At 36.2% G+C, this 14,099-nt stretch overlaps 2 protein-coding genes across 3 annotated transcripts in view; one reads left to right on the plus strand and one right to left on the minus strand.

The window, feature by feature from the left end:
• Window positions 1–3,443, minus strand: part of svr (Carboxypeptidase D svr) — a 76,862-nt gene extending 73,419 nt beyond the window's left edge. For both annotated transcript variants that reach the window (XM_085950120.1, XM_085950121.1), the window contains exon 1: window positions 2,700–3,443. In XM_085950120.1, the coding sequence (XP_085806246.1) occupies window positions 2,700–3,158 (459 nt within the window). In that variant the 5' untranslated portion in view covers window positions 3,159–3,443. The remainder of the gene's footprint in view (window positions 1–2,699) is intronic.
• Window positions 3,444–4,021: 578 nt separating this feature from the next.
• LOC147069439 (uncharacterized protein KIAA2013 homolog) lies at window positions 4,022–10,216 on the plus strand. The gene has a single exon (XM_085950283.1). The coding sequence runs from the start codon at window positions 4,177–4,179 to the stop codon at window positions 6,031–6,033; it is 1,857 nt and encodes a 618-aa protein (XP_085806409.1). The 5' UTR covers window positions 4,022–4,176; the 3' UTR covers window positions 6,034–10,216.
• Window positions 10,217–14,099: the final 3,883 nt, after the last annotated feature.

A 14,099-nucleotide genomic window follows, 5' to 3' on the forward strand; every position in this document is an offset into this window, starting at 1 on the left:
TTGCATCAATGAAGATTTTAACGATTTTGGAATATGCAAAATCAAAGTATGGATGTTTGCGGTTGGATGAGGAGGTAGGCAGGTGAGTTGATTGGCGACGGTGTAGATGGATGTAGATGTTTATTATCTTGATGCCGAGTATAGAGAGTTACAATGGTCGGTACAGAGTATCGCGGTGAGCTTAGGTGAGGTGCTCAGACAGAGCCGCGATCCGTTAGTGACGATGATCGGATGACAAGCTCGGGAGTCTGACGAATTTAGAGACGAATGTCAAATGACGAGTGTCGAGAGCAAGTGACTGAGTCGAATGGAGTGACGACTTATGGATCGTCCTCGCTATTTAAACACATGAAATCAATACGTTATAAGAGTCATTGTCGCAATTAAATAAATCAAAATAGACACTGTTGATCTAGGTTATGATTGAGGAAAATGCTAACAATCGCTTCCGCCACTCCAATTTGTTTTGAAAACAAAACATGGCTATCGAATTGTGTCACACTTGTAATGCTGAGTGGTATGATTACTAATACAGATGTTTTATAATGCTGTCTATTGTCCGATTAACCTATTGAACAGTGCAAATAAGGTCTATCTATAATAAAATTCTATTTTTATCATTTTACTGTGTCTGTCTTACTCTCTTTGGATTATACTTATTTTCAGATTAGATACCAACACACTCATGCTTGTCAAACGACGGATGTGCAAATATTTAAATGGGTAGAATACATGTTGTTTATACACTTCTGAAATGTAGGAGGGGCGTTATTTCCAATGACGTTCGTAGAAAAAAAAATGTCATTATATTAAGCAGTGGCGTACGGTGGCGGTAAGCTGCTGAGATTCAACATAAATAGTGCACACTAAACTTTGTTAGTCATACTTATTTGTTTTCATTGAACTAACAATACAAAATGCTTCGGTATTAGTTAGTTTTTAAAATTCAATTAAACCCTGCCTAAGCAACTAAGCACGGAAAATCGTGGCCTTTGAGCCGGCTTCAGGATGCGGGGCCATGCGAACGACAGTTAACTTCCCGGGATAATTAACTGCCTGACTACGACATATCATATTATATTTACCCTATTTTATTGATTTTAGAGTAATAGCGCCTGTACACGTGCATGGATTTACTTGCAGCTATAGTGTGTATTTTAAGATATCATGATAATAACTCAACAATCTCATTCTTCATTTTATAGTACTATTTGACAGGTAGTGAAAATCGGTTAACTTCAAAATGAGTCTGCACAGTGTAATTCGTTTTTTTACCGGCAGGTTCGCCACTATCATTCTACTGAGCAGGTGCAGATATCGAACAAATCCAACTGTCGCAGGAAAAATCAGAAGCTTCCCGAATACCCCGTTTACACGTGCATGGATTTACTGCTGACAGTACGTATTATCACTGATAGTGGTGAGACAGAAGGCAGAAATACGAAGTACACCGCACAGAATATTTTGACGTTTACCAATTATCGACGAACCTGTCAAATAGCACCATAGAACAATATCGCGTCTTGGTTACGCTTGAAGAATGAGATTAGAGACAGTCAGTACTTTCACGTTTAAACAGTTAATATCGCGATGGTTTAAAATACACACTATCGGTGCAAGTAAATCCATGCACGTGTACAAGCGGTATTAAGTGATATGGTAGAAAAGTTTTGCAGGCAACTCAAATGTTAAAGCAGGACAGCATGTATATTCCAGCTACCTATATGCCATCTTAATTCGGATCGAGTATAGTAATATTATATATTCACGTTTTTTCAGTTTAAGTGAAGCCAGCGGCAAACAAATTTTGAAAATAGGCGATACAGTGGATTATTTGTTAGGTTAGGTTAGGTTTTCATTCTTGAATTCGTGAATTTTGCCAAAATCGGCTATGAAAATTAGCGCAGTTCCCGCCTGGCTTTTCACAAACCGACTTGTACTGAGATGCCCGGGGTTCCAGCGGCTAGCTCAGGTGTCCATCGAACCCCGGATTCACAAAAAAAGATAAAAAAAGGATTTACATATGTTGGTAAAATTAAATAAAACACTAAGTCTTTCTCGTGCGGTCTTAGCGTTATATATTTTAATATTTGGTTGGACAACGTTACTTTATAGTCCATTACATATTTTGTTTTTACAATTAGTTACGCAGGTCCGTACACGGTTTACAAAGGACGCTTACTACCTTTCTTTTTCTTTTTCAAATTCCCCGTACCCACGCCGTCCAGCAAAAAGGACTCTCGTGATTGGCCAAATTTTATCGCGTGATGCTTTTGATTTGACGAATCATGAGGACCACCCCGGCGCAGGCTTTTAACGTTGCCGGCAAGCGCGGCAAAATTTATTATATATGAATACTTATATTTAGTCTTAAAATTATCTCTTTCATCCATCATCATTTACACTTTTTAAATTAAATTAAATTTATCTTAATTACACCTCCGCCCAATATGTGATTTTCACACACCGGACGAAGGCCTTTACTCATGAATAAAAAAAAAAAAAAAATTACGTAGTTGAGCAAGGAATCAGATTAGATGTTTTATGAAGCCGTTTCTAGAGGTCAGGGTTACGTTTCGACTTATGACTACTAAATGATTATTTTACACCGGGAGAAGCCCGCCTGTAACAGGGGTGTATCAGTACCCATATTTATATATTATATCAAAGCTAATTTTAAATGTAATAAGATGTCTAACCTTGGCAGCTTCGAAGCCGTCAGGGTTCATGGACGGCATGATGAAGATGTCTGTTGTATCCATGAGTTTCGTGATCCTGTCGATTTTTCCATAATTCATGAGGAAGTATTGGACCAGGTATATAACCATCTGCCGCCCGACCGTTTCGTCGCCGTGCATGTTTGCGACGTATTTAAACATCGGCTTTCCCATGGATCTTTCCATCACGTTATTGCTAATCTGAATGGCCCACATATTGCGTCCCTGCACCGATTTTCCGACGCTGTGCAACCTCGCCATGGTCGGATAGTCCGCCTCCAACTTCTTGAAGAACTCGGTGAGTTCGTCATATTTTAAGTATTTAGGATTCTCGAAAGAAATATCGCGCGGACTATCGGCGACCCGGGCAAAACATTCCTTGCCGAAAACAATAAAAACTGCACATAAACATAACAAAAACCACCCGCGACACGTACCCATTTCGCTATTATTATATATGTACCTATTAAATCACAGATCACTACTATTAATATACTGTTATTATCACACGTAGGTACAAAAATTATTTACTTTCACTTTTGATTAACCATAAAGAAAATCTTTTTTCGGTGCCTAAATCTAGACCGAACGAATTGATTTAAGCATTATGAGTAGCATTGCGGACGCGAAGTCATCACTACACTAACGAATGAGTTTTTTTTTTAAATTGTTTTTAATTAAAACAAGTCATGCACGATCTCAAGGCGACTTGTGTTTTTCAGAACTGACGGACAGGAAACATTTCTGTCAGATTAATATACCCATTTGTCACAGAGTTTCGTAAACTTTTTTATTTCCGTATTGTTGCAAACACACAAGGTGTTATCAGCCTTTAGTTTACCATCATAAATATTTAATATTGTACATGCACACAATAGAAATCATTCAAATATTACAAACATTATAATCTAGATCATAACTACCATAATCGTCCATGTAAATACAACAGATTTACAAGAAAAGCAATAAAAAGAGACTTATAATACAAATACTTTTAATTATTTACCAATTCAGTTAGTTAAACGTGTCTTTTATTCCTAATTTTAAAGTTTTACCAGAAAATAAAAATAATGAATTTGCCTGTGAAGCAGTTTTGTATGAGCTTCCATTAATCACTTTATGTATGCTTTGTTTTAATGTTGAACATATTTTTATTCACAATGTAGATTAAAATTAACATTTCAATTTGAAAGCATCTTTTTATAACATAGTTGCATTTTTTAACATAAATATTACGTTTTGATTTTTAATACAACAATAATGATTTTATATAATGAGGCTGAAAATAATATTTTTATACGGCAACAATTTTATGTTTATGAATGACAGCTCACGATGGGTGCTTGATCAATGTTTTGTAAAATCGTACAAATTGTCTAGTGAATTTATCAAACATCCTGAGAAATTATTAGAAACAATCATGCTTGTGAACGTCCACTCGTGCATTCTATAAATCATCATGGACAGACTCCGCGCCGAAGTGTTGGAGGCCGGCAGGCGTTTAAAACGCCTGACGGACGGTCATATGACCCGCCGGCGTTTAATCATTCTGGTGCTCATCGTAGTGTTTTTGTTTCTATACGTCGGCCCGGGATTCGTGCGATGGTTCTTCAGCAGCGAAGAACAGGGCCCGACGGACCCCCAGGGGATCTGCATGTTCGACCGTTTGGCCCCCTTCCGAGTACCTTTCTCCGAACATAATGTCAACATAAGATCGAAAGAATCGCCAGAAAATGAAAATAGCTACGTGCCTTACGTCGGAAACGGAATTCTCGGACTAACAATAGAGCCGGACTCGCAATTAAACATTAAACTCGGCCGCACGCTCGCTCTTCCCGTGAATTTTCACCCAATTGTTTCAGTGGACGATCCTGCCCTTACAGAATCGTTAGTTGTTGATTATATGAATGGAATCGTTCACAGATTTCAGTGTTCGCCTTTTGGCTTTAACGTAGTGTATAAATATTACGCGCACCGGACAATATCTTCCCTATTCGTGCAAGAAATTAAGATATCCAATCCGTCTAATTCTCCTATCAATCTAAATCTTTCTCCGACTCGAGTCTCCAACTGGCCGACCATCGTGAAGCAGACTATCAAACTGCACCACGGTTTGGCTGTCAATGACTACGAAATCATAACAGGTATGATCGATTTACAACGACCGAATGACGAAGTGGTAGCCGTCAGTATTGTCTCAAGAATAATGCCACTAAATGTCGCTTTAAAGACAAAAGACAGCATCACGTTTAATATATTTACAACTGTGCATTACAGCGAACCGATACCGAAAGATAAATATGGAGTACAGAAAGATATCGTTGAGAAGTATGCCACAAAGGCTATGGAGAAAGCTATCGAGGCGTCCGAAGAAAAAACTAAAAATAAATCACTAAAGGATCTTCACACAAATGTTTGGCAACAATTATGGCTGACTGGTTTTTCTATCAGCGAATCCAAAGCGCAAAACGTTATAAACGGAGACAGAATCAACGCTACAATATACGCTGTTCTTTCACAAGTCCGTTCAATGGAACACGAAGAAGCGATATCTCCGCAAAAAAAAGCTGAAATATTCAGATCACTCACATACACCGAAGGCTGCTACGAAGGATATTACACACTACAAGCCGAAAACTTGTGGAAATCAATGGAGAATATTCACCAATTAAATTTCGTTGTCGGAGCGTGGTTATTGACACTCGAAAAACAGGGATGTCATAATCTGTTACGTGCCGGCGCGAGCGGAACTGTACAAGCGATGGTGTTAAGTTTCGGCGGGTTACGTTTCAGCAATCAACATTTGGAATTCAATATTCACCCGTCGAATCTGCACAGAGACTTCCAATTTCGTCGATTAAACTACGGTAATATGACGCACGTAAATATAAGCGTGATCGTGCAAGAAGATAATAAAGCTGCGTTATATGTAGCGCTTGATAGATCGGATAGAACGTATTACGCATGCGACGGAGGCTGTTTGGATAGTCCAATTCAACTGGGTCCAGCTAGGAAATTTTTCCCCGTGAAATTAACTGATCCGTTGACGGCTATTTTATATATCACATCTGATAAACAACACATGGAAGATTTACGGCATGCTATACATCTTAAGGAAGTGGTAGAAGCTCCACCGCATGAGCACCACGTTATAGCGCTGCACAAACATGGCCACAGCTTAGGGGGATTGCCCACCATGGTTTGGGTGACGATCTGTATTATTATCGTACTGTTTCACTTGTTCCTCTGCCGTTTAATAATGACTGAGTACTGCGATCCTCCGGATAAATACAGGAGATTGTACAGCAAGCCTTAGGTGTAATTAATAATATCGTCGTGGATTTCACATTTGTGCTTTTACGTCTGATGTATTTTCGGAAACTAAAAACCTTGTAATCGATAAATTATGTTTCGGCAGTCGATACTATCGTAATACACTAATACCTTACTTTATGGCCGAGGTAGGTTAATGGAAAGTTACCCTTAGAGTGAAATACAATAAATTCTATAGGATCTGTTAAAATTATAGAAAAACATTTTTAGTTCGAAATTGCATTTTGTTAATTTAAAAATCACATAAATTAATGCCTTCTTCATCAGGATCAATTTCGAGTAAAGTATTTACTCCTTGTTCGAATTGAGAATGTGATTTTGACAAACCCTTCAAAGGTAACTCGCGAGCCTACATGGTTTTACGTGTTTATTTTTGACAAAATAAACCTAAGCCGGCTCGCACATCTAAAGGTCCTTTTAAAGTCAGTTCTGTTGTCCGTTCAGTCGATGGTTCTGTTTTGGTCTGTTCAGTTTTGAAACGGCGGTGTATTTAGACGATCAGTTGCGCGAGGTTTCAGTTGCCAGCTCAGTTCGGAATCGGGGGTGTATATTTACGTATTTTTTACCCACTAAAAATGAATATTATTTTTATAATTACTTTCAAAACATATTGGTTGGTGTAATGCAGTACCTATATTTAAAGAAATTATAATATTTCAAACCAAATTAGAAAAGTAGTATTAAAAATATGGCAACATACTAATTTACACGTCAATTTAACTGGCAACTCTAAAAACGGATACGATAATTGATTGAAAATCCATCCTGTCTTGTCTCAGTGTTTTGGTTTCAGCCGGCCGCTTCAGTTTTGCATTTACACATCAGTTTAATGGACAGCTCGACGGAAACGAAGACTGATTGGATATCAAAATTGATCATTTAAAAGCACCTTTAGCTCGTCTTGTCTGCAATATGTCAATGTCACATAGTTGTTATTCACAAAACACACGGCACCAAATGGAGCTCCGCACATTGATGGAATGTGATATTTTAGTTTGATAAAAACATCTGTCGCAAGCAACAAATTTCACGTGACTCGCGCTGCAGGTTGCTCGCTGTTTATGTTGCAGTTATGTCATAATAATCGCTGTTTTTTGACGTTTCGAGAGGTTGCAATCGTCACGGTCATATGCAACATTCCTACACGGTTTAATTTATGGCTGTCACAGACGAGATAGATGTGCGACTCGGCTAACAATGAAGTAGTATTCTAAGCTGCCATATTTTTACTTTTGTTTCGCCAAAAATAAACACTTGAACCTTGTAGTTCTGCATTCGCGAACTTCTGGCCGAGTAGTTCTTATGATGTTTCATTTGTCCAATTTCTATGTTACAAATGTTCATGACTTGTTATGACCTGCATCCGCTCCAAATATTTCCATTTTCAATTGTTCATTTGCTCAATTTTTTTATGCATATATTCTATAAGTATTACCTACATTTCACGGGCACAATAGTCTTTCCCAACGTGAAATGTATTACTTTTAGCCATATAGTGAAAAACCATATAACTATCGGCCGTTTGGTGAGGTATAAGTGTCCAAAGGTCGGCAAACTTTAAAGTCGTGTGAGGTACTGTTAGAGGGATTTAAAGGTCGACCAATTTTTTTCCTGAAAAAATAAATGCACTCATAATTAAAATTTTATGTGTAATTTTACGCAAGGAAATAACAAAAAAAAACATTAAAAAAATCACTGTGTTGAAAGGCATGATATTTTTTCCAAATTGGGGAAACAGTTTGCGACATCGCGATTAGCTAGTGAGTCTTGTCTAATATTTATCGTTGATGAAATTCATGTATGAAAATGCTGACTCGTCTAAGTATATTGGTCAGAATAAACATGACATTTTCATCGCAATGTTTCTGCAACGGCCCAGTTACTATTTAGGGTATTTTTGGTAGCTAAACCTAAACAATCTATGGACTTTGTAGGAAACATGTGCGTGTGCAGAAACTTGTATATATGCAGTTCGCCGTATCACACTTACCGTGAAATGTTGTATCGGAAATATACGGCCGTATATTAAAGACCGTCCAACCTCTTTAGGTCATATAGTAGACATAAAATTTATGTCTAAATAAAACACGGTTCTTGTCGGTTTACACGTTAAAGGAAGTCAGCAGCAAACAAGTATTGAAAAAAGTCGATATACTGGATTATTTGTTAGGTTAGGTTAGGTTTTTATTCTTGAATTCATGAATTTTGCTAAAATCAGCTATGTAATTAATGTTCATATTGAATCTAATAAAATTGGAGATTGTATAGTATACGGTCATCTCTTTCCGATAAGAAAGCTGTGAACTGTGCCACGGTGAAATGTTTTACGTACAATTTACTTGTAACCATAGAAATCACATAAAATATATTATACCATACGGATACGGCTTCATCTCCCTCCCCTTGTCTGCCGAAACTGTACGGTGAACAACAGGTTCACCGACCTCACTAATTGGTAATTATGTTAGGGCGCCATTAAAAAATCTTTTAAAAACTTTTGCGTTATTTCAAAACGTTTTCGAAAAAATGTATTAAAAACTATTTAAAACAATGTATTTGTTTCGGATCCTTATTCGATACTCATGTATACTTCGAAATCGTAAATGGCACAGTTGGACGGTAATTCTGCAAATCCACAGTAAGTCACCGGGTAAGATGCTGCGGCTAGATTCCGTTCTGCTCTGCTCAGTGCTGCCAGAGGCTATCCCGATAGTTTAAACTTATGAAGTGTTTTGATTTGTGTCTGTTTACAGCTATTAATAATACCGATGAATCAGTGCATAAATGTTCTATGTCCAGTTTGTAAATCGAATTTGAACACACTAATACTTCGCTTTACAGCCGAGATACGTTCCTGAAAAGATGGTTGGTTGCGCTTTTCATAGTGGACTGTAATTGTTTGGTGGAATGATTGTGATGGTGAATGTGGATACTGGGGGGAGGTTACACGTAGGATGCCAGGCACTGACCTTTTATGATGTTTTGCGGTCTGGCTGAAGCCAGTACCTGGAGCATGCCCTCATGTCTTAGTAGACACTCGCACGGTACGTATGTATGTATAAATAAGGTGACACCCTGTGCTGGTAACACAGACACATATGGTTTGATTAACAAAGTTTGCGCGGATAGAATTATGGTTTCCACGACGGTTGCACTGGACACGCTCTTGGTATGAACTTAACTTTTTGAATCAATCTGTATAATCGAATTAATCATTATACGGCGGTTTAGCTATAACAAGCCTGTTATCTTAAGATAACTGAAAAATCTGACATACAACATTTGTGCACTAACCCATTGATAATATATTATTTACGGCTAAGAAAACTATGCATTTACATAATCCTATTAACAATAATAATTTAATCAACAGGTAATCGCCAATTCCATTGAATTACCTATAATGTACATTAATTATTTGAAAGTCTGATTGAGTGGTTTAGATTAGTTAATTATTGTAAACTAATTTATTATATAATTATTACTTATTATTAATTAAGTATCATCATTCATTGTTTTACCTACTCACAGAAAATTTAACGCAAATTTTCAATGGTTCAATCACTAGCTAAATGAACCAATGAATGTACAAAAAACTACATTTGTCACCAGTTCTGGGCGTAATATTTTTTGGATATATATATATTTTGTATATTGAATGAATGAACAGGTTACAAATTGCAATGTAATGTCCGGATCGGTTGAAATCTCACATGAGTTACGTACATAAAATGGCCACCAGAATGCAGTTATCCAGGCCGGTTTTCTGCCACCTGTCTCACCGACTGAGTTCCTATTCTCCTTCAGTTGCCCCGTAACCCAGCCGATCTATAATGGAATCCATGAGGTTCACCACAGCTCGATTAAAGAGAGATCTTGTTATATACATGTATATATTGGTAAATGAATGTTTTGTGGATGTATTTACTCGATAAAAACATGCCTTTCGAATTAATAATGATAATTGTTTCAATAATCTACTGCTTTAGTGATTACAATAATAAATTATGTATTATCTTTGTAAATGTTGCCCGAGTTCTGTATCCTCTTGTTACATAGTAATATATTTTAATTTAGCGTGCAATATCGTGGATTTAGGGTTGATATGTTGTTATTCCCTAAATTGTAAACATCTTGTAATATACTTGTAAATAAATGTTATTTTAACAGTTTAAACGTCTTTTATTAGTTTTATTTAACTGATTATGATATGGTAGCCGAATCAATATCCTCGTTTATACTAAAAATAAAAACCCTAGAATTAAATTCTTTTATAAATCTAGGAATACAAATAAATAGAGGTTGTGAAATAATCAGAAACGGCCACACTCTAGAAATTTACTTTCCAAATTTTCGAGAAATGTTGCTAAGCAGAAATAAAATAATTACAAGATAAAAAGAACTTTTTATATAAGTTTTTAAATTTTCTGTTGAATCATATAAACTTGACTTGACTAGCTTAAACGATCAAAAAAATTTGTAGTTGACATGTCATATCGATTTCCATGGTAACGCACGTATATATTAATAATTTAGTTGCTTGGACCCCAGACCCCCAGCAACCAATAAGTGTCGAAATAACTTTTCAAAACAGAATTAACTGAAAATAAATTCAATTCTACTTAAAGATGGCCGAGTGGCTTAAATGCCGGCCTATAGAGTCGAGGGTCCCAGGTTCGAATCCTGGGTCTGGCAAGTACACATATTGTTTTTCAATTTGTATATGAGTCAGAGTATGGACCTAATAGGTTGAGCAAGTGGCTGACACCCATTTCTCGTAAAACAAAAATCTGTCAATACAAACCTCTACTCTGTGGAGGCCCATATGATCCTATTAGGATCGGACATGGTCGAAAGAAAAGAAGAAAAGTATTTAAAAAATGCATTGGCATCGTGTTCTGATATATTCTAAAAGTTTCAAATGTCTAGCTAGTCTGGAAGTTAGTTAAAAATCGATTGCAATATTTGTACCGGACAAATAAGAATATGAGCTAAGAAAAATGTTGTAAAATGGAAACTGCCAACTGCAGTTATTGAAATTAAAAAATCGTTAGTTAATAAAATTATGACATTAAAAAGGTAAGTGTCGAAATAACTTTTCAAAACAGAATTAACTGAAAATAAATTCAATTCTACTTAAAGATGGCTAAAAGTATTTAAAAAATGCATTGGCATCGTGTTCTGATATATTCTAAAAGTTTCAAATGTCTAGCTAGTCTGGAAGTTAGTTAAAAATCGATTGCAATATTTGTACCGGACAAATAAGAATACGAGCTAAGAAAAATGTTGTAAAATGGAAACTGCCAACTGCAGTTATTGAAATTAAAAAATCGTTAGTTAATAAAATTATGACATTAAAAAGGGTGAACGGAATTCCCAAAATTTCTCAGTGAAAGACCTTAATTTCAGCATGCAATTCGTGGGTCGGGATGTGTAGTCAGGTAAGTCACAAAACAGCGAAAATGAGATATGAATGCCACTATACTAAAAAAAAAAAAAACTTTCGTTCTGTGTAGTCAGATAGGTCGTACGTCTCACCATTAGCGAGATGCATTTTCAGTCTAAACATATTTTTTATTTTACGGGGTGTGTACACAGTTAAGTCACATGAGTAGTCAGATAAGTCAACGTTTTGTGTGACAAAAGCGTCAATTACATTGAGCTTTTTTATGAGCTGATTATTGGCAAATTTAAAAGCGGGCGGTTCAGCTACTGCGATTTCATGATTACACACAAAATTTTCCATTCGCTGATAAGCCACAAGCCAGCGAGCGATTTTGACGGAACGTAGTTCGTTTTTTTGCCGGGAGGTCGCTACGCTCCATAATAATGTTTCCATTAAACGTCAAAAAGGTAAATTTCAAAATGAGTAGTTCGTTTTTCCACCACCACGCTCTACTGCGCAGACGCGATACGCCCACAAGCCGGCGTGTAGCTTATAAAGTTGACCGGCTTTCAACTTTTCTCGGTGGAGTGTTTACAACCTGCTTATTAGCTTGTTCGATGATTACACTGGGCGAATTTACAGGCAGATTATAAATTTGCCAATAATCAGCTCGTAAAAAAGCTCAATGTAATTGACGCTTTACCTTACTACTCATGGTTGGCTTATCTTCAAACGTCATACCTACTCAATGTTGACCTTGGTGAATCTAACGAATTTTTTAAGATATTTTGAGAAATTTTGAAAAAAAATAACAACAGAACGTTAGTAAAATAGTCATATTTTAATAAATTATGACTTATATAAATAAGTATGTGTATTATTAGTAAATTATAAAAAATATACCAAATTTATCGAATTTGATTTATTTAAATCTAAAAACAAGTAAACAATATCCAAACAAATAATCTTGCTTCTAGGTTCAACCACATACTCCAATAACTTGTATGTTGACGATTCATATGGTAGCATAAAAGATCTTGATTTTAATATTCAAGAATTATTAGTCTAATTTACCAACATTGAAGAACCACACCCTTCATGCTTAAATAATGCTTCCACGATTACACATCACAACGTTGTTTTAAGCTATGACCCTCGTTCTTGATTCAGAAGAAATAATCATTAAAAACGTGACTTAAAGGATGATACAAAAGCCTCCAGAAATGATAAAGAAGTTGCACGAATTACTGGCAAAAGTTATGAATATGGAAAAAAGTCGTATCAGACAAAGCGAACCAGGAAAACAACATTTTCGCCCAAGTAACAGTTCAATATTACTTGACTGTTGTACTGTTACGGAAACCAATTTGTAAAGGTTGTACATTAAAAACATTGAGTGAAAGTCACAATTTTTTTGAACATGTTTTGAAAAAAAAACGTGCGACTGCTTCCGGTATACTCATGCAAGAGGAAAAATATCCCTAAAAACAAAGATAGCGAACAAGATAGGCAAATAGCAAAGACACATATGTGACTGTCAGAAAATACTTACCGCCACATTTGACAATAACTGTGATGTATTCTCAATATTTGAAGAGTATTAGCTCTAATCCCATCAATATTCGTTTATACGCAGAAATATTCCATGGCATGAACTTAACATTCAAACGGCTAAATAAGGATACTTGCCAAAAATGCGATAAACTTATATACATATATACAAATTAAGAATTCCACCGATGATGAAGAAAGAAATAAAAATCGTGAGGAATTGAAAGAGCATCATATCATGACGAAGCTGACTTTGCATATTCAGCTAAGAGTTGTGATAAAGAGTACTTGCAAGATTCCTCTTGCCAAATTGTAACATTTGACATGCAGCAATGTATGCCCACACCAGTTGTTGAAAGTTCCCTGGCTTTTTACAAACGACATTTTGACAGTGCATGATTGTGATAATAACCAGGGATATTGCTTTGTATGCCATTAGGCTCTTGCTAATAGAGAAGCTAACGATATCGCTGCATGCCTATTCAAATACTTAACCAAGGGGATACATGACAATATTAAGCATATTGTGATCATGTATTCTGATAGATGTGCGGGTCAAAACAAAAATAGCCACGTAGCTGTAATGTGCATGATAGCAGTGAAACATTCTGAGACTTGAAACAAAATTGATTAAAAAATTTTAGTCCCTGGCCACACACATATGGAGTGCGATAGTGACCATCGCATAATTGAGAAGAAAAAAAAGACATTTGGTGGAACGATCGAACATCCTCATGATTGGGCCACATCAATATGCGAGACTGCAAAGAAAAATCCTTTTCAAGTCACTGAAATAACTCGTGCAGATTGTTTTAACTACTCGTATCGTATAGACACATATGGGAATAAGTTTGTTTGGAGAGATGTTAAGTGGCTTTAATTCAACAAACACGAACCGGGAATAGTGAAATTTAAAAGAACTCTCGACGAGACGACTGCATTTTAACAAATTTCATATATAAGACGAGACAAGACGAAAGATTTGATAGACTTACTTCCATACATTTCACCTTATTACAAAGAATTTTGTGAGTCACTTGAGACATCTGAGACAGTCAGGGATATTTAACCTGATACAATTGAAGAAATCCGTACTGAAGTTTAATGATAAC

The sequence above is a fragment of the Rhyacophila brunnea genome, unplaced genomic scaffold (assembly GCF_057557595.1).
Source record: "Rhyacophila brunnea isolate RB1 unplaced genomic scaffold, BYU_Rbru_1.0 scaffold_23, whole genome shotgun sequence".
NCBI classification, from domain to species: Eukaryota; Metazoa; Arthropoda; class Insecta; order Trichoptera; family Rhyacophilidae; genus Rhyacophila; species Rhyacophila brunnea.

Bases quoted from the DNA above. Each gene is read 5' to 3' on its own strand.
- LOC147069439 (XM_085950283.1), top strand. From the start codon at position 4,177: ATGGACAGACTCCGCGCCGAAGTGTTGGAGGCCGGCAGGCGTTTAAAA.